Raw genomic sequence first — 18,181 nt, 5'->3', positions numbered from 1 at the left:
TTATTTTTCACTTTAATTTACGGCGCTACTGAAGAAAAACATTGTATATATTCTTTGTTTATGTGATGAAAATGTTTTTATTATTATTATTTATTCTGGGTAAAATTTGATGACTTTTACGAAATAAACAATGTTTAAGTGAAAGTCACATGCTTTTCCTAGCTGAAGTCTTCTGACCCCATCAAGCGAATTTTGCATAGAAATACAATTCTCAAAGGGAGATCTTTGCAAAAAGTTAACGGTGATCTGTTCTTGTAGCTACAGCTCTATGTTCATTGCGCGACAACGTGGTCATGTGATGCCAGCTGCAAACTACATCCGGTAACGAGTGTTGAGGGGAAAAAGTTGGAGGAATATCTAAAAAAAAGTTTGGCCGCTTCTTTCTAAAGTTCTACGACAAACTCCGAGCCTTCATACACGACAATTAAGTGTTAATTCGACAGTTAACGTGGGAGTTTTTTTTTCTTTTTAGTGTGGGGGGCACGAACTTTGGAACATGTCAACGACAGCTTTGTACAACGACCAAGGGGGAGCGGAGGCAGCGGTGGAGGCCGGCCAGGAGGGTGCCCCCTCCGGCGTTAGTGCCGCCTTCGGACTCTTCAGCGCTGACTTTAAAAAGTGAGTCAATGTCATTAATATGGTTTAATTCACATTTTCACTAGTTTTAAGCTAGTTGTGCCACGTATGAGCTCAATGGGGACTGCTAGCTAACTGGTTGCTAGGTATGAGTGAGGGGCTATGATAGGCGCGAAACTTGGACCTGTCAATCCTCGTTTTTCGCGCTGGACCATACCAACTTTAAAAAAATAAATATTTGGCTTGTTGGACCTGTCAATCCTCGTTTTTCGCGCTGGACCATACCAACTTTAAAAAAAATATTTGGCTTGTTATTTGTAATGACAGGCGTCTAATCTTTTTGAAAGCTGGGAGGTATGACAGCTATTTTCTATTTTTTTTAAACGACTTTAAAATGTCAGACGAACATAACAACTTTTAGGGGCAGTTTTGTCGTGCTGAGTAAACATTCTGAATTGGAATTTTCCCAAGTGTGTCGATTAAATTGATTGGGTTGTGTTTCACGTGTCAAAAATAGCGACACTTGTTTTAGTTCTTATAATAACAACATTTAAAAAAGAAAGTGGACTCAATAAATGTCCAGCAATGACAGTGTAGAATATTTGACCTTAGCTTTCAAGAGACAGTGAATGGCAGTCAGGAATGTCACATTGTCTCGTAAATATTTTAGTCGTTAGAAGTACTATACATGTTTAGAAAAGATGACTTGACTTGCGTTTTCCAACAAGAAAATATTCTAAAAGTGAATTGTTTGTGTATCTGTCTTTAAAGTAGCATGAAAAAAAAGATCATTTTCTTGATAAATGAAATATTGGCAAACATCTACTTTTCCTTTGGAACCAGTTGAATAAAGTAATTTCCTCATCAGTTTTTCTCTGCACAGCCTTTTGTGTTCCAATAATCAGCAAAAATGTTTAGTCCAGAATAATTGAAGAGAAATGATGTGATGTACGACAGAAGAATGTTAGCGCGCTGTCTCGGTCTTGTGACTCCATTTGCCAAAGTCAATAAAAAGAAGGCGAGCGCGCAAACAAAAGCCGTCCCATAGCAAAGGCAAGCGGAGGTGATGGACGCACGCATGTCCAAGTTCCGCTCGGAAGCGGCCGTCGCCGTCAGGTCAGCCATGATGTCGGCCGAGCACCTGCAGTTATCCTTCAAGGCCGACCTGAGCCAGGAAGAACGTATCTTGACGCTCAGTGGCAACAGGTTGCACGCAGATGGGTACGGGCGGCACCGTGGCCCGCACTTTTTATTTATTTATTTATTTTTTGCTTGCTCTTCTGGATTTTTGACTGGTCATCTACCTTTGACGGTCATAGACGTCGCATCTATTTGAACTAGAAGAGGCTGGCAGCGATGGCGGTAACCCTCGTTGGAACAATAACATGTATTTAGTTGTTTTTATGAACCAACAATATTTAAATTGTGTGTGTAGTTTGGAGGAAGGTTGGAAATCGGAATATTTTGAAGCAGAGATTTTGTGTTTTTTTCTGATATTGAATATAACTTGAATGAATGGAGGTCTTGAGTACAGGTGAACAATGTCACCACAGTGTTAGCGTTAGCTCAGGAATGAGCTGCTCTTGCATACCAGTAATTATCCCCAATGGTTTGGTTGTGGCAGCCTCATCATGAATTTATTTTGATGAAATTAAGTTGAATAAATGTTGAGGAAAAAAAGTAAAAATGGAACAAAATAAAAAAAAATAATCAACCCAAATAATGATTAAAATGAATGAGAAAATACAGTCATTAAATATCCAAAACTCTAACAATGTATCTAATGTCTTATGGAACTTAAATATTGGTTCACCATTCCTTGTATTTATTTTTATTTTTTTGCGTGTTTTCTTCAGGAATGAAGACCTGAAAGAAATGCTGGAGAGCAACAAGGAGTCGCACAAACTGGAGGCCATGAAGAGGGTGGTTGGGGTGAGTGTTTCCATATCGACCCGAATTTCGAAGTCACTTTAGTTTACCTTGCTTGGTATTTTCCCCGCAGCTGATCGCCAAAGGAAAGAATGCATCCGAGCTGTTCCCCGCCGTAGTGAAGAACGTGGCCAGTAAGAACATTGAGGTATGAACATCAACAACAAAAAATTCCGGCGCCCCCGACTCTTTGGGTCTGAATTTAGCGTCTTGCATTGTCAGCTAAAGAAGCTGGTCTACGTGTATCTGGTGAGGTACGCCGAAGAGCAGCAGGACCTGGCCTTGCTCTCCATCAGCACCTTCCAGCGGGCCCTCAAGGTATGCCAAGATGACCGGCAAGCGTGGGCGGGGCATGCTTGACATTTATTTTGCGACAGGACCCCAACCAGTTGATCCGCGCCAGCGCGCTGAGGGTTTTGTCCAGCATCCGCGTGACCATCATCGTGCCCATTATGATGCTGGCCATCAAGGAGGCCGCCGCCGACCTATCGCCTTACGTCAGGAAGACCTCCGCCCACGCCATCCAGAAGCTTTACAGGTACAGTGGTACCTCGATCTTAATTCGTTCCATAACTGAGCTTGTATGTCGATCTTCTCGTAACTCTGTACCCACGTATTGATTGTGGGTAATGAAGTTTTATTCTGAGAAAGGGTACCATTGGCTATCGGTGTTGTGTGCACGAGTATACTTCATTACCCAGAAAGCCCTCTTTTTGCCCGGGCATGCGCGGTGTGCGTTTTCTGGTCCATGTGTAGGAGAAACTCGTTTGAATAAATCGTTCAGTGCTCGTAGATATCTGTTATACACGAAAGAGATGCGGCAAAAAAAGACAGTGCACTACAAGGATAACCAGCCACTCATGTCATGGCCACCTGGCTTTCTGGCATCTCCAAATGTTTCTCGTATCTAAAGCGAATTATTTGCTCGAAATTTTCCTCGTATCTCGAGAATCTCGTAGGTAGAGCTGCTCGTATGTAGAGGTACCACTGTACACCGCCTGGCCGGGGATGCCGTAATGATGGTTAGGGGCCACAAGATGGTGGCAGAGCAGTTTTGTGGCTCGGTGTTTCTCACGTCTGATGCATTTTGCTCCTCAGCCTGGACCCCGAGCAGAAGGAGCCGCTGATCGAAGTGATCGAAAAACTCCTCAAGGACAAAAGCACGGTAATTGTCCAGCACCCTACGACACCCCACTCGGGTCACTTATATTGTTAGCCGCCGCCGCTTAAAATTCCGAGACTCCCGGTTAACCGCCATTGATAGTCATGACAGTCATCAGCTGCCTTTGACAGTCATGGGCGTCCAGCTGCCATCCTTTTTTCAGTAGAAAAAGGAAATCAAAACACGAAAAATTCTCCCATTTTTATAATCCTTCACTCAAGCAGATCATTATCTTAATGAATCCAAATGATATCCTATCTGCTTTTACAATACAATTATACCTCAAAGAATATGATTAATACGTGAGCCCATTAGTCAACTCGTTCTAACGGTAATCGGCAACCAATTGAGGATCAATATAATTGTTTGTGGCAGTCATCCAAAATCACGGCGCTTATTTTATTCTAGAAAAGTCCCAGAACGAGCCAAATATTCTCACCACGTCCACGACGGCCACGCGCAGAGCGCCGTGATTATGTATTCATAGCGTGCGCTTACTATGTTTCCACAAATAAATAAAGCGGCTCAGGCCAACTGGCGTAGGAGTGGCGGTGTGGAATGGCGAGCCAGGGAGCAGATGTGTAGCATATTTAGCCGCGGCTAGCTAATGAAGACAGATGACTTCTGTGGGCGCACGTGAGGGTTCGCTCTAGCCGCCCGCCGCTGAATTATTGCCAAAAGCCCCGGTGAATATTTAATAGGTGTCAAGAAGTGGGTTTTTATGCCCGCCTACCGTTTCCACGAGTCTCGCGAGACGGCTAGCCGGGTACTCTGCTTGAGTTGGAGTTTTACAAGTGACGCTCTTTGTTAATGCGCTGTGGAAATAGTGGGACACGCTTGAACCGCTCACTGAATTACCAGCGCTACCGTATATATATATAAACACCAACGTTCCATCAAAATGTAACGTATAGTTTTTAGGAAGTCCGCTGCCATTTGAATTATTATTTTTTTTGTCATTTAATTTTAACCTTAAATATCTTTGAATACTTTTTATTTTCTAATCCATCTCACCAAAGCAAATAGGATTTACAGACGCTCCCCTACTTACGAACATTCGAGTTACGAACAACGGTACATATGAACATGTCTGCGCATATGGCATATGTCGAAAAATGTTCGGAAAGAGATGCTGTAAGTTCGATTTTGTATTGCGCGCCTTTTTCCGAGTAGTGCTTCTTTCCGCCGCTATTATCGACGACGCCTGGCGCTGTGAGCTCACCCAGCATCCACCTTCCTCTGCCCAGTTCGTTGCAGTGCGTACGTGCGTGAACGTATCTCCAGTGCGCAAGGAACTTTTTTCATTTTTATCATTCAATATCTCGTGCATCCATTATTTCAATATGGTTGGTGAAAAGCGAAAGGCTTCTAGTGAGGGTGGTAGTGCAAGGAAGAGGCAAGCCATTTCATTTGAAATGGAAGTGGCAATAATAAAGAAGCGTGATGCGGGTGAGAAAATGGTGAGCATTGCACGGGCATACAACTTGAATCGTTCGACCGTCGGTAGTATGTATACAGTACTGTACGTATTATCTCCATTTTATTAAATGTTTTTTTCAGTACAAACCAATGCAGGTTACTTATACAAGCCTTAAACATACAAATGCACTTATATAAACCTTCAATATACTTATATAGGCCTTAGACATAAATTATAATACAAAATATAGCACTGAAGCAACTTACGAACAAATTCACCTACCAACAATCGCTCGGAACGTAACTCGCTCGTAACTAGGGGAGCGTCTTTAGCCATTTTCTATCTCTGAAGCAGATATTTTACCAAAATTTTGGAGAATAGTGCCAAGGATTCAAAACAATAACAACCAAGTAGGAATTATTCACTTGTTTTCAAACGTTAACTGAAAAAAAAATACAACTATTCAGTCGTGCCGTGATGTTAGCGGCTAACATTATACAACATTCTCTACTGGATGACTACTTCTGAGCAGTTTACCGTGACATCTAGCGGCCACTATGAAATAGGCAGGCAAAATGAAATATTCCACACCTCAACCCCGTATTCCGGAGACAATTTCGATTCCCGCGGCACGCGCCGACATTTACGGAAATGGCAGATTGGCGGGGGTCTAAATAATGACGGACCGCGTTTGTTTTAGATGAAACCAATATACGTGGAGACGCCGCATTTCTGAGCCCCCGGCGCTTTTCTTCATCTTTTCCTCCGTCGCTCCCACGTCAAAGACGCCATCTTCATTGGCTAGTTAATGGCCCGGCGGCGTTCGTTAATTCCCGCTCCACGTTTGCTACCGTAACGATTCCATTTAAAAGCAAAAGTGTTATCAGGTGTGTTGCCGTTGCCCCTCCCCTTATCAAATGCTTTTTTAAATGGCTCTTACATACATCGGAGGGGGATGTTTTCCAGACAAAATGGGACGGCGTGATGACAGCGGCGACGGCGGAGTTTGTGCAGCTGTTTTAGCGTGATGGATCTATTATGTCGCCATTACAAGATAAATGACGGCTCCCTCCCCGCGCTCCCCTTCCCAAATTGAAAGCCGAGGAGGATGGGGGCCCTTATGATTAGGGCCGAGGTGGGAGGGCCATTCGTTTAAGAAGGGGGGAGGAAAACGGGGGAGGATCGTCCATCAAAACAAAAAAAAGAGAAAAAGCCAAAAGACTGCAGTCAGTGTTGTCTCTGGCGTGATGACCCAGCACTAGCCGTCTTCCCGTCGCCTTAATTGGAATTCATGGCCAAACAGATGCGAGGAAACACTCGAGGCCCCGCCTCATTTTCGAGGAAATTTATTGTTATTAGAAGAGCCATTTGCTTAGTGTGATTTTTCCATTACCGCCTTGTCATAATTCCGTGGAGGGTGGCCAGCAGGCACCTCCGCAACACACGGCGAGGTGTCACAACGTTCTTGATGTTCTCCTTGGAGGTGGCCCGTCAGACTCATTTTTTCATGCGGGCCACGTTGCGGTTTAGTTTTCATTCCGAGGGTCGTTATTTCCGCCAACTGACCAATCGGCGGTAACCCTTTAGGCCGGGGTGGCGAACAAGTTGGACAAAAAGAGCCAAAAATGTTCAACCGTGAGAGTCAAAGAGCTAAAAATGTTCAACCGTGAGAGTCAAAGAGCCAAAAATGTTCAACCGTGAGAGTCAAAGAGCCAAAAAATTTCAACCGTGAGAGTCAAAGAGCCACACCTTATGTTCAATCTGTCAAATTATTTTTAAAATATATATATATATATATATATTTAATGGGCCCTGATGAATTGGAATGTGTTTTAAGAGAGAACAAATAAGAAAAAGAGCCGCAGTATTTACAAAATAGGATAAGAAGCAAATTTGGCCGGGAGCCACATACGGCTCGAGAGCCGAGTGTTCGCCATTCCTGGTTTAGCAAATGAATTGACGAAAATTTTGAATAGAGTCGTCCTGTTTATTGCCAATTTTCCTTTGTTTCGGTCTAGTTTTTACATTGTTATATTTCTTGACATTGTCCAAGATAAATTAAAAAAATGCATATAACACCAAAAAGAAAAACAGTAATATTTTTTTCTTGCCGAATATTAATAGTCTTTGATTTCTGCGATCCTCAATCTTTTATTCAGGACTACAAAAATTGTATTTGAATTTTATTTTAGCCAATAACACAAAGCCAATTTTCCCGAAAGAAAAGTGCCTCCTTTCAATGCATATTTCATGGCGGCAAAGCCAGTTGGGGGCGAAAAAAACAAATTGTTTAATTACCCACAATAAAAAAAATCATTTAAAAATCAATTAGCTCTTGCGAATGAATTGAAGTGCGCTGTTTAAAACCCCCCATGCTATATTTTCACTGCCTTGACTTTTTTTCAGAAAAGAAAGTAAAGTTAAAAACCGAGGCAGACTAAATGATAGAGTTGTTCAGCTTCTCAGGGAATTGCTTTGATTTGTGCAAATGCTATAATTGCTAGATTTTCTTCTCCCACTTGAGAAAATCAGTCCATTCAAACTTTTTAAGCTCTGACATTTTTTTTCCTCCATAATGATCGCCCGCTGCAATCAAAGTTGAAAGTACTCCGTCCCCCCTTGAGCCTTGCCGGCGCGTAACGAAGTCAAGCTAGTTAGCGATTCATCCCGAGTATTTGGACTCACTTTGTTGCTTTTGTTTTTCCTGCTTTTTTGCAGCTGGTGGCGGGCAGCGTGGTGATGGCCTTCGAAGAGGTGTGCCCGGACCGCATCGACTTGATCCACAAGAACTACCGCAAGCTGTGCAATTTGCTGGTGGACGTGGAAGAGTGGGGCCAGGTGGTGATCATCTCCATGCTCACACGCTACGCACGAACGCAGTTCACCAGCCCGTGGAAAGAGGTCAGCTAAACCTTTTTACGATGGCCGGGAAACGCTTGATTCGTTTCTTTGTCCTCAAAATTGTCCAAATGCCCTTTTTGAGCCTCTTTATGATTTGGTTGATCGCTGCCATGTTTTTGTTTTGTTTCGCTTTTTTATACATGCTTTTACGTGCTGATATCTGAGCTCCAGCTAATGGTAAATATCGTACAGTCATGCGACGTTACTCTACTAGCAAACAGCAATTACCATATTTTCTCGCATATTATCCACGTATAAGCCGCACCCTTAAAATTGCCTTTAAATTGTTTAATTTTACAATTACTTTGGTAAAAGATGCTTTAAGATTTAAAATTTTTCACCTCATATCCATGGCGTATATGCGAGAAAATACGGTGATAAAAATGAATAACTCATCCTAAAAATATTAACATCGAGATTTTTTTTTCCTACTGCAGTTTTGGCTACACTATGGCCAACAATGTAATTTGTTACTAGGTTAGAGCAAAATGTTTTTTGGGGAAAAATGGATCGGAAATATGAATCAATTTTTCAGAATAAAAAACTAAAAGGTGCGAAAATGATTACATCACTTCCGGGAAGAGATTCTGACTTCCTGGGCAACAGAGAAATGGGTTAGAAAACAGTGTTTTGTGCTTTTTTTTGTTTTATTTGACCCAAAAAACTATTTCCAAATGGATCAGACGTCCATGTCTTCACCGAAATATATATATATATTTTTTGTTGCCTTTTGTACTCTCAGGGCGCCATGTTTGAGGAAAACGACAAGACCTTCTACGACTCGGACCCGGAGGAGAAAGGAGAGGAGGTGGAAGCCAAGCCCTACGTCATGGACCCGGACCACCGACTGCTGCTCCGTAACACCAAGCCGCTGCTGCAGAGCCGAAACACGGCGGTGAGTGGCTCAGGCGGAGACGAACGTCTCGGCGGTGATGCATTCCCGGGTGCCATTTTGTATTAAAACAAAGCTACACGGACAAACTAGTTGCTGTCACAAAATGGCCATACACGGCGAAAGCGCTTCTCCATCAAGTGGAGACTCAAGGTCTACTCGCCGCTTCCCGGGGATTACAAATGAGACGCGCGCTTTATTTTCTTTTTCCTCCGACGCCTTCGCCGTCTTTATTGAAGACTTTCCACATCGCCGATGGACACGTACTGCCTGAAAATGTGCAGGGTAATCCCGTTTGCTCAAATAATCAAGCACTTTAAACTTAGACTGTCACAAACAATGATCAATTATGAGGTTTTCTTTTTTCCTTGTTTGGATTGGATTTTTTAAAATTGAGTCGACTGATAAGTTTATTTATAAATCATATGTAATGTCCTATTTTAATACTCTGGATTGTACATTTTAGCTGAAAATTGCAAGCCAAAACAGCACTAAGAAAAATTGTAGTAATCAGAGATGCACTGAAAATTTTTGGCGGACGAGAAAATGGTCGTAATTCCAAAAGGCATAGTTTGCCTTATGCGTGTACGGTCGTTTGGTCGCCGGTCTTTTGGTCGCCGGTCTTTTGGTCGCCCGGACCCAAACAACAGGCGACCAAAAGACCGGCGACAAAACAAGGTAAAACAACACGATCTACGCATCAATAAAAGCCAACAATGGCCATGAGCAGTTTCAATGAGCCGACGTGTGAGTGTAGAAGAGTTTGTATGTATATGTGTTGTCCCTTTAAGAAGCTGTCAGTCAGGGTCTTAACAAGTTCTCCAACAAAACACAATAAAAGTACGGGGAATTTGGAGCTTTTCTTTAGCCTAATAATTACTAGGGCATTAAGTATGACTAAATAATAATTCGCAGTTTGCATTTAGGGAATTTGAGCAATGATTTAAATGGTAATTATCAATAACCTTCCGGGCGACCAAAAGACCGGCGACCAAAAGACCGGCGACCAAACGACCGAGTACCCCTTCTTTAACCCTTTATTTAGCACTCATTTTCCGCTTTGGAAATGGAAATTGTAATCTGAATGCATGATTGTGTTTGTTTTAATTCAAGGTGGTGATGGCAGTGGCTCAACTTTACTGGCACCTGGCGCCCAAACAGGAAGTCAACGTGGTCACCAAGTCACTCGTGCGCCTGTTAAGGAGTCACCGGTAAGCATCGAGCGTCATCTCTCGTTTTTAGTTTGTAAGCGCCGTCGTGTCCCGCAGAGAGGTCCAGTACGTGGTTCTTCAGAACATCGCCACCATGTCCATTCAGAGGAAGGTGAGTGGCGGCTAGCCAGGATTCCAAACGCAGACCGCGTCGTCATTTTGACCTTTTCTTTTCAAATCCGATCAGGGGATGTTCGAGCCCTTCATGAAGAGCTTCTACGTCCGATCCACCGACACCACGCAGATCAAAACACTGAAGGTACGATCCCCGTTGAGAATGCTGGAGATTTTCAGGTGGATTTTTGGGCCAGAAAACTCGACCTTGTTGCATAACGGGGAATTCATTTGCTTTGCAGTTGGAGATCCTGACCAACTTGGCCAACGAGGCCAACATCTCTACCATACTTAGAGAGTTTCAGGTGGGTCTCCTCGCCTTTTTTGGGGGGATGGGGCTGCGGCTGGACTTGACGTGGCTCGTCTTGTAGACGTACGTGAAAAGTCAGGACAAGGCTTTTGCGGCGGCCACCATCCAGGCCATTGGCAGGTGTGCCGCCAACATCGCCGAGGTCACAGACACCTGCCTCAACGGACTGGTCCTTCTGCTTTCCAACAGAGATGGTAAATTCAATGCTCTTTTGGGGAACGTATTCTTTTAAATGTGAATTGATTTGTTTTAATACGTGTGCGGTCGATTGGTCGCCGGTCTTTTGGTCGCCCCGACCGCGACAACGGGCGAGACCGGCGACAAAACAAGGTAAAACAACACATAAAAGCCAACAATAGCCATGAGCAGTTTCACTGAGCTGACGTGTGAGTGTAGAAGAGTTTGTATGTACGTACATGCGTTGTCCCTTTTAAGAAGCTACGTCAGTCAGTCAGGGTCTTAACAAGTTCTCCAACAAAAAACAATACAAGTCCGGGAAATTTGGAGCTTTTCTTTAGCCTATAATTACTAGGGCATTAAGTATGACTAAATAGTCATTCGCAGTTTGTATTTAGGGAATTTGAGCAACCATTTAAATGGTAATTATCACTTAACTTCCGGGCGACCAAAAGATCGGCGACCAAAAGACCGGCGACCAAAAGACCGGCGACCAAAAGATCGGTGACCAAAAGATCGGCGACCAATCAACCGTGTACCGCTTTAATATACCCAGTGGGGAAAAACGCTAAAAATTCGTTGAAAAAATGTGTTATCCTTTCATTTTCTAATTCCTTTTGGTTTAAAAAAATGCAGTGATTGTTCCCCGATTCCCGCAACACAAACAACGTGACAAATACGATCCGATTAGTCGACTAATTGCAAAGATAATTGGTGATTAGTCGGCGATTAAAAGCCTCGGTGGTGACATTGATGCCGCAGACGGGGTGGTGGCCGAGAGCGTGGTGGTGATCCGCAAGTTGCTGCTCACTCAGCCCACCCGGCACAGCGAGATCATCAAACACATGGCCAAGCTCTTCGACAAAATCACCGTACGATTCCTCCGCCGCCGCCGCCGTCGTGGCTCCGTCGGACCCGCCGCGGCGCTCACGGGCGACCATCTCGCAGGTGCCCATGGCCCGAGCCAGCATCTTGTGGCTGATGGGCGAGTACTGCGAGCGCGTGCCCAAAATTGCTCCCGATGTGCTGCGCAAGATCGCCAAGACGTTCACCGGCGAAGAGGACATCGTTAAGCTGCAGGCCGTCAACCTGGCGGCCAAGCTCTACCTCACCAACTCCAAGCAGGTACGGAAAAAGAAAGGAACTACTGCATTTGAAAGAACACATTATCACTAAAAAATAAGACTCGTGGATCTATCGATGTATATTTGTGATTTGCGTCTTTCCGATACGTCCAGACGAAGCTGCTGACGCAGTACATTCTCAATTTGGCCAAGTACGACCAGAACTACGACATCCGCGATCGCACCCGCTTCATACGGCAGCTGATTGTGCCGAGCGAGCAGATGGGCGCCCTCAACAAGTACGCCCGCCGCATCCTTTTGGCGCCCAAGCCCGCTCCCGTGCTCCATTCGGCTTTCAAAGGTACGTGCCAGGGCGACCGGTTCATAATTTGACAGCAGCTCTGAAGTTTGTTTGTGTCCTCGTCGTCCTCCTCCAATTCCAGATCGAGATCGTTTCCAGCTGGGCACGCTTTCTCACAGCCTCAACAGTAAAGCCGCCGGATACCAGGAGCTGTCCGACTGGCCCGCGGAGGCGCCAGATCAGTCCGTAAGGAACGTGGAAGTCATCGAGCCGGTAAGTTACCGCACTCGCAAAACAAGACTTCTTTAAATGTTTAGATTTTTTTTTTGACCACCACGTTTAGGTCAATGAGTGGGCGTCGCTGGTCGGGAAGGCCAAGTCGCAACCCGAATCCGACGATAAATTCTACTCGGACGAGGACAGAGACAAAAAGGAGGACACCAGCGACGATGATGACAGCAGCGCTAGCAGTAGTAGTAGCAGCAGTCAAGGTTAGCATCCTACTTAGAACACAAAGGCTAAGACTTCATATTTTGGGGGGGCTAGCATCAAATAGAGATTGACAAAATTGTCCTCCGGCGTCAGAGTCTGGAAGCAGCAGCGACGAAGAAGATGGCAGCAGCCAAGAGTCTGAGGAGAGCTCCACAGATTCGGGGAAAAGTTCTGGCGAATCAGAAAATAGCTCCACGGATTCGGCGTGCGAAAAGAAGAAGACTGTGAAAACAAACAAGAAAGATCAGAGACGCAAGCAAAACAACGCTGACAGGTACCGTGTTTTCACGACTATACGGCGCATCGTATTTTTAGCCGCAGTGTCAGTAACGAGTGCTATTTCTGTATTTTAAACACACAAAGGACGCACCGTTTTTATAGACGCGGACAGGCATGGCAAAACATACACCAGCTTAAACATACGGACACGCGCTAAAAACACGTTTTTAAAAAGGCAACGGAAGCAAAACTGAGTTGGGTTGTACTTTATTTAGCCATTTTACAATGTACTCACGTCATCATTTCATTTTCGTGACTTGGTCGCAAATCAAAAGTGACGGCGAGCCGTGAAAAAAGCCATCCGGTCGCTTGACATACGCCTCACGTAGCCATAATCCCATGTTGCGGTTTGATATTCATCCATATATAATATATATATATATATATATAGTTTGCAGTCTAGCTTTGAATGCTCTGTTGACGCCAACATCTAGCAGCAGGATTTCTTTTGTAAATACAGCCGAAATGACGGCGAGCACCAAACTAGTGTGCTCGCCGTCATACTGGGTGTATTGACAAAAGAACTATATATCCCAGCAGTCACTGCGCAGTACTTTTTCTACGGGAAAATAGTAGAGTCGGGCGCTGCTTGCCGTAGTTGTCCTATCGACTGATTTATTTTATTTTATCGTGATAACAACTTTAGTATTGGTTCATATATAAAGCGCACTGGATTATAAGGCACCTTGTCTATTTTGGAGAAAATTTAAGACTTTTATGTGCGCCTTATAGTCGTGAAAATACGGTACTTGAAAACGATCGAGTGGTTGATTTGGGGGCAATTCCTGAGAACATCCAGTGTATTTAGGGGTTGATTTTTGGGTCATTTCGGTATCTCTTGGTAAATAAGAAGCAACACTCCCTGTTAATGTTGAGGCAATTCCAGGTCAGCGTAAGAAGTGATTATTTCCCGCCAGTTCCTTCGACTTCAAACCAACCGGACACCCGTTGTCGTCCATTTCGCCGAAACGCCAAGCGCCTGCCAATTTCCGTTCTCGTTCGGCCTCCGCAAAAGCCCCTCTCCCATCGTCCATCACGTCTTTTTATTTGCCCGTGAGTTCCATTAAGGAGCTAATCAAGCAGAATGGTCATCCACTAGCAGGGGCCACGTCTACACGGCTAACGGCTAATGACTCGCGATCGGTCACTTATCGGGCTCGTGAATGATATTTGACTCATTACGCTGTTCTTTTCAAATTGGCGGGCCACGCTCGAGCTACGCCTGACCCCTTTCTCGCCATTAGCCGGCGCAATTAGCGTGGCGTAATTAGCGCCCCCACCCTTCACGCTTCCACAACAAACACGGCATAACGCCCTCATTACGGCCCCGTCGTTCTGGGCCGAGCCTAATCGGGCCCGCGGTGATTTATATGACTTTTTCCTGTTCGCCGCAAATGAAATGTGTTAGGCAAATGAATACTGGCTTTTCATCATGGCCCAAGTTAGAGACGCGGTTAGCGTCACAATTCCCCTCATTAATTTAACGGCCCAAAGTGGCAAGCGCAGCCGAGTAAACACTCATTATCGGGACAAATTGAAGAGACACGGAGCCAGCCAATGAGACGGCGCGGCGGCGCAGGAATCAACGTGACGTTAAATTAGCTCGGCAAACGCATTGATCTTTTTGTTTTTCTGACTCGCTTTGAATTCCGTCGGGAATTCCCCTCCATGCTGGGAGCTACGACCAAGTGTATCTCGAATAGCCAAATGCTAGCACGCGATGGAAGACGCTAATGAAAATTAGCATCAAGTGGCACAAAGGCCTGAAACGGAAGGCACAAAAAAACGTACCTTTTGATTTTCAGCGACAAAAGTGGCGACGAAGGAAGCGGCTCGTCATCCGAAAGCTCCGCCTCCGAGTCCGACTCCGATTCGGAATCGAATTCCGAAGCTCGGCGATCCAACAACAACGTCAAGGCTGACCTTAAAGTAATGCTAATATTTGTCCACGTTCTTAATTTTTATAAAAATGTTTGACTCTCACTTTCTTTGGTTGCAGGTGAACGACGCGTCTAAGGAAATGTCCTTGTTGGATCTCGACAATTGTAAGTTCACCGCACGATGACCACAAAATGACGCCAAGTTGATTCACGCGCTGTCATTTTTTCTGTCAGTTTTTCCAGCTCCCACAAACCCGAGCAAATCCGTCGGGGTTCCTTCCAGTTTGCTGTCGGACCTTGAAGGACTTTCCCTGTCTGGCGGCGCCGCCACAGTCGCACAGGTGAGTGACTGATTTGGCCGCAATATTTGCAATGCCTTTGTGTCCACCGTAAATTCCACACTTGACGTCCAAAGAATAATGAAATCAAATGAACATTTCCTTGACTTGCTAGCATGCGGCTACGTTTTCAAATATTTTCTCTAGCGCTTAATGTATTTGTTGCGTAGTGTCCCACTTCGTACATAAAAAAAACTCGGTTAGCAATGGCTAGCATAACAGTTTTGCTATTGCAAACTTGGAATGTCCTTTTTTTGTTAAAAATAATCTGAAAGCACAAGTCATTCCACAAAAAACCCTAAATTAGCTGTGTGGGTATTAATGCATTTGTTGCGTAGTGTCTCACTTAATACATAAAAAAAAACTCGGTTAGCAATGGCTAGCATAACAGTTTTGCTATTACAAACTTGGGATGTCCTTTCTTTTTGGTTAAAAAAATCATCTGAAAGCACAAGCCATCCTACAAAAAAACCCAAATTAGCTGTATGGGTATTAAAAGTAGTGGTTTATAGCCCCCCCCCCAAAAAATCTGTTGCAAGTTCTCACGCAATGGCGCGCATGAAACAAAAAGTGTCAGTGGAGATCTGGTCCATCAAGGTGCGCCGAGACTCCATTGTTCCCGGCAGCGGCGGCCAAATGAGCTTCTCCTCCCCGGCGGAACGTTTGTGCTCCCCGCTCCGACGTATTGACCTTTTCTGACGCTTTCTATTTATGAGCCGTCAGGATGCCCGTCTGGCGGCGCTTGTCTCCCGTGCACCCTTGAACTCGATTTCTGCCGCTGGGACTCGTCCGCCACTCGCTTTCCGTCTCTCCCCCGGCGTATATCAGACGCTCGACCTTTCTCGCCACGACGGCCTCTTCTCTCTCTACGCCGCCGTGTGTACTTTGTTTTCCGCCTCCTGCTCCCGAGAGGGAAGCAAATGTCCGGATCCTTCTTTTTCTTTTTCCCCCCGCCGCTGTCTGCCGTGTGGATTTTTTCCACCGCTTTGCCCCTGATCTAGACTAGCACTTCACTCATGAGTTAATTCATTCATCTTCCGTCGCGGAGGTACGATGGGGGTACCGGAGCTTGTCCTAGGCATCTGTAGGCAGTTGGCAGGGGATGCCCTGAATTGCTGGCCACCCAATCGGGCGGCTAAGAGTTCATTCTTTGACTGCAATTGACGGCGATAGACGTCCAGTCCATTTGAACCGAAATGGTCTATCAATAAGTCCCATATGTTTGGATTGGATAACTTTATTCATCCCGTATTCGGGAAATTTTGTTGTCACAGTCGCAAGAGGGTGAGAATACAGACACAGAAAAATACATTTTAGACATAAATAGATAGGTCATGAGTAAGTTAATAAATAAATACATGAATACATATATAAATAAGTAAGCGTGTCTCTGAAGTATATATATATATATATGTGTGTGTGTATATATATATATATATATATATATATATATATATATATATATACACACACACACATATATATATATATACATATATACATATACACACATACATATATACACATACACACACACATATACATATATTATACATATATATGTTGTAAGGTTTTGTCTTTTTTGCATATTAGAGGTATTCGCAGTCAGGTTGGATTGTGGTTATTATTATATTGTTTGTTTTGAGTTAGGTTGGGTCTCTTTCTATTGTTTTTTTTCAGCACTTCTTGCTGATTTTGCATCAACTCCAGATCAGTTTCCTCCTCCCGCTTCCTCTTCATTTTGGGCCAATTCCAGGCCGCATAACCCCTTTGAAATGGAGTAATTTTCCATCAAAGTGAAATAGCCAATCAGGCCTGAATATTAACGAGACCTAGTGGATTGCGCAAATTCCAAAATGGACCGACCTAGCTTTACGAGCCCTTAAATCCGTCCACTCGAGTCCGTCGCAATAAATGCGTAGCCGGGCGATAAAGATGGCGTCATTGTCGTCCACAAAGTCCTTCACGTCTTTGCGAACGGGGCTCCTCCGACGCTCCCGGGGCGCCCGCCGCTCACGGTAATTGACCGCCGCCGTCCGGCGGCGGCCGTGGCGGCGCGGGTGAAGGCCAGCCAATAGAAATGCAGATTAGCCCATCTGATTTGAAGCATAAATACACGCCGGGCGTGGGGAGTAAATAAGTTCAGCCTTTTCCACGGGCGCGCGCAGAGACGGCGGCCCCGGTGTCAATTGGATTTGCGCGCAATCCGGCCACGGAGGCGGCCCCGGCCCCCCTCGGAGGACCGGCGCGCGCTTATCAAAGACATTTAGATTAACCCCGGTCGCCGTCTTTGACCCTCTCTTTGGCCGGCTAGCCTCTAATAACATTTTGACGTGGGGATCCCGAGCGGAGGCGCCGTCTTCTTCCCCGCCCGTCCCCAAAGCGTTTCATTCCTAATTAGGCGGCCCGGGCGGGGGAAATTGAACTGTCAGCGGCGTTTGACCCCATCAGTGGCAGAAGAGGGCCATCATAATTTGTTCATTTGGTGTCCATCACCGCTCCGCCAGGCCGCCTCCTCCCCGCCAACTCCTAATTGGACGGCGGCTCGGTAAAAGCCGACCTCCGGCTGCCGCTCAAATGCAAAGAATGGGGAAATTTCTTTGCCTTTCAGCGTTTACATTAACGGCCGTGATTTAGGATTTTCTCGTTTTAAATGTAGTGTTATTGTTCTTCTATGCTGTATTCCTCAAATGTTTTATTTATAATTGTTCAAATTAAGGTTTGCAGCTGCTTTGTTTTAGTGTTGCTGAAGTAACTCCGTGGTCAATGTAAAAAAATGTTTATTTCCGTCAATGGCAGCCAAAGGGCAAAAAAAAGCTATAGTTGTTTTTTTGTTTTTATATCAGCAGCGTCTCTCAACAATTCATTGACAATCCAAATAGTTGTCCGTCAATTAACGGCCGACGAGCGGGTTCGCCGTGGCTAGACTCGCCGAAAGACGCACCGTGACATACTTATTAGCGCTAACGTGCGCTTCCGCCGTGGCGGCTAATGAATGACGACGCCAGATCGGCTCATTTGCTGATAAATTGCCATAAATGAAGTCACCTGGCGTTTTGGTGAGCGAGCAGTTGCGCTTTAATTCAATTTGCCCGCAAGGTCTCTGCGCCTTTCCGCCATTAATTGTCATCTCCG

General features: G+C 44.9%; 1 protein-coding gene across 1 annotated transcript in view; it reads left to right on the top strand.

Moving 5' to 3' along the window:
• Window positions 1-270: 270 nt before the first annotated feature.
• The window catches only part of ap3b1a (adaptor related protein complex 3 subunit beta 1a), a 30,934-nt gene continuing 13,023 nt past the window's right edge, over window positions 271-18,181 (top strand). Inside the window, exons 1-22 of the mRNA XM_077623497.1 lie at window positions 271-618; window positions 2,433-2,508; window positions 2,579-2,653; window positions 2,728-2,823; window positions 2,883-3,043; window positions 3,604-3,670; window positions 7,806-7,988; window positions 8,731-8,883; window positions 9,994-10,091; window positions 10,149-10,203; window positions 10,279-10,350; window positions 10,448-10,510; window positions 10,577-10,709; window positions 11,455-11,564; window positions 11,641-11,817; window positions 11,931-12,117; window positions 12,200-12,330; window positions 12,401-12,548; window positions 12,643-12,823; window positions 14,634-14,751; window positions 14,783-14,873; window positions 14,943-15,049. Of these exons, the coding sequence (XP_077479623.1) occupies window positions 497-618; window positions 2,433-2,508; window positions 2,579-2,653; window positions 2,728-2,823; window positions 2,883-3,043; window positions 3,604-3,670; window positions 7,806-7,988; window positions 8,731-8,883; window positions 9,994-10,091; window positions 10,149-10,203; window positions 10,279-10,350; window positions 10,448-10,510; window positions 10,577-10,709; window positions 11,455-11,564; window positions 11,641-11,817; window positions 11,931-12,117; window positions 12,200-12,330; window positions 12,401-12,548; window positions 12,643-12,823; window positions 14,634-14,751; window positions 14,783-14,873; window positions 14,943-15,049 (2,604 nt within the window). The 5' untranslated portion in view covers window positions 271-496. The remainder of the gene's footprint in view (window positions 619-2,432; window positions 2,509-2,578; window positions 2,654-2,727; window positions 2,824-2,882; window positions 3,044-3,603; window positions 3,671-7,805; window positions 7,989-8,730; window positions 8,884-9,993; window positions 10,092-10,148; window positions 10,204-10,278; window positions 10,351-10,447; window positions 10,511-10,576; window positions 10,710-11,454; window positions 11,565-11,640; window positions 11,818-11,930; window positions 12,118-12,199; window positions 12,331-12,400; window positions 12,549-12,642; window positions 12,824-14,633; window positions 14,752-14,782; window positions 14,874-14,942; window positions 15,050-18,181) is intronic.

Source organism: Stigmatopora argus, chromosome 16, assembly GCF_051989625.1.
Source record: "Stigmatopora argus isolate UIUO_Sarg chromosome 16, RoL_Sarg_1.0, whole genome shotgun sequence".
Lineage (NCBI taxonomy): Eukaryota > Metazoa > Chordata > Actinopteri > Syngnathiformes > Syngnathidae > Stigmatopora > Stigmatopora argus.
The sequence above is the reverse complement of the archived record's forward strand: the minus strand, read 5'-3'. Positions and strand labels throughout refer to the sequence as shown.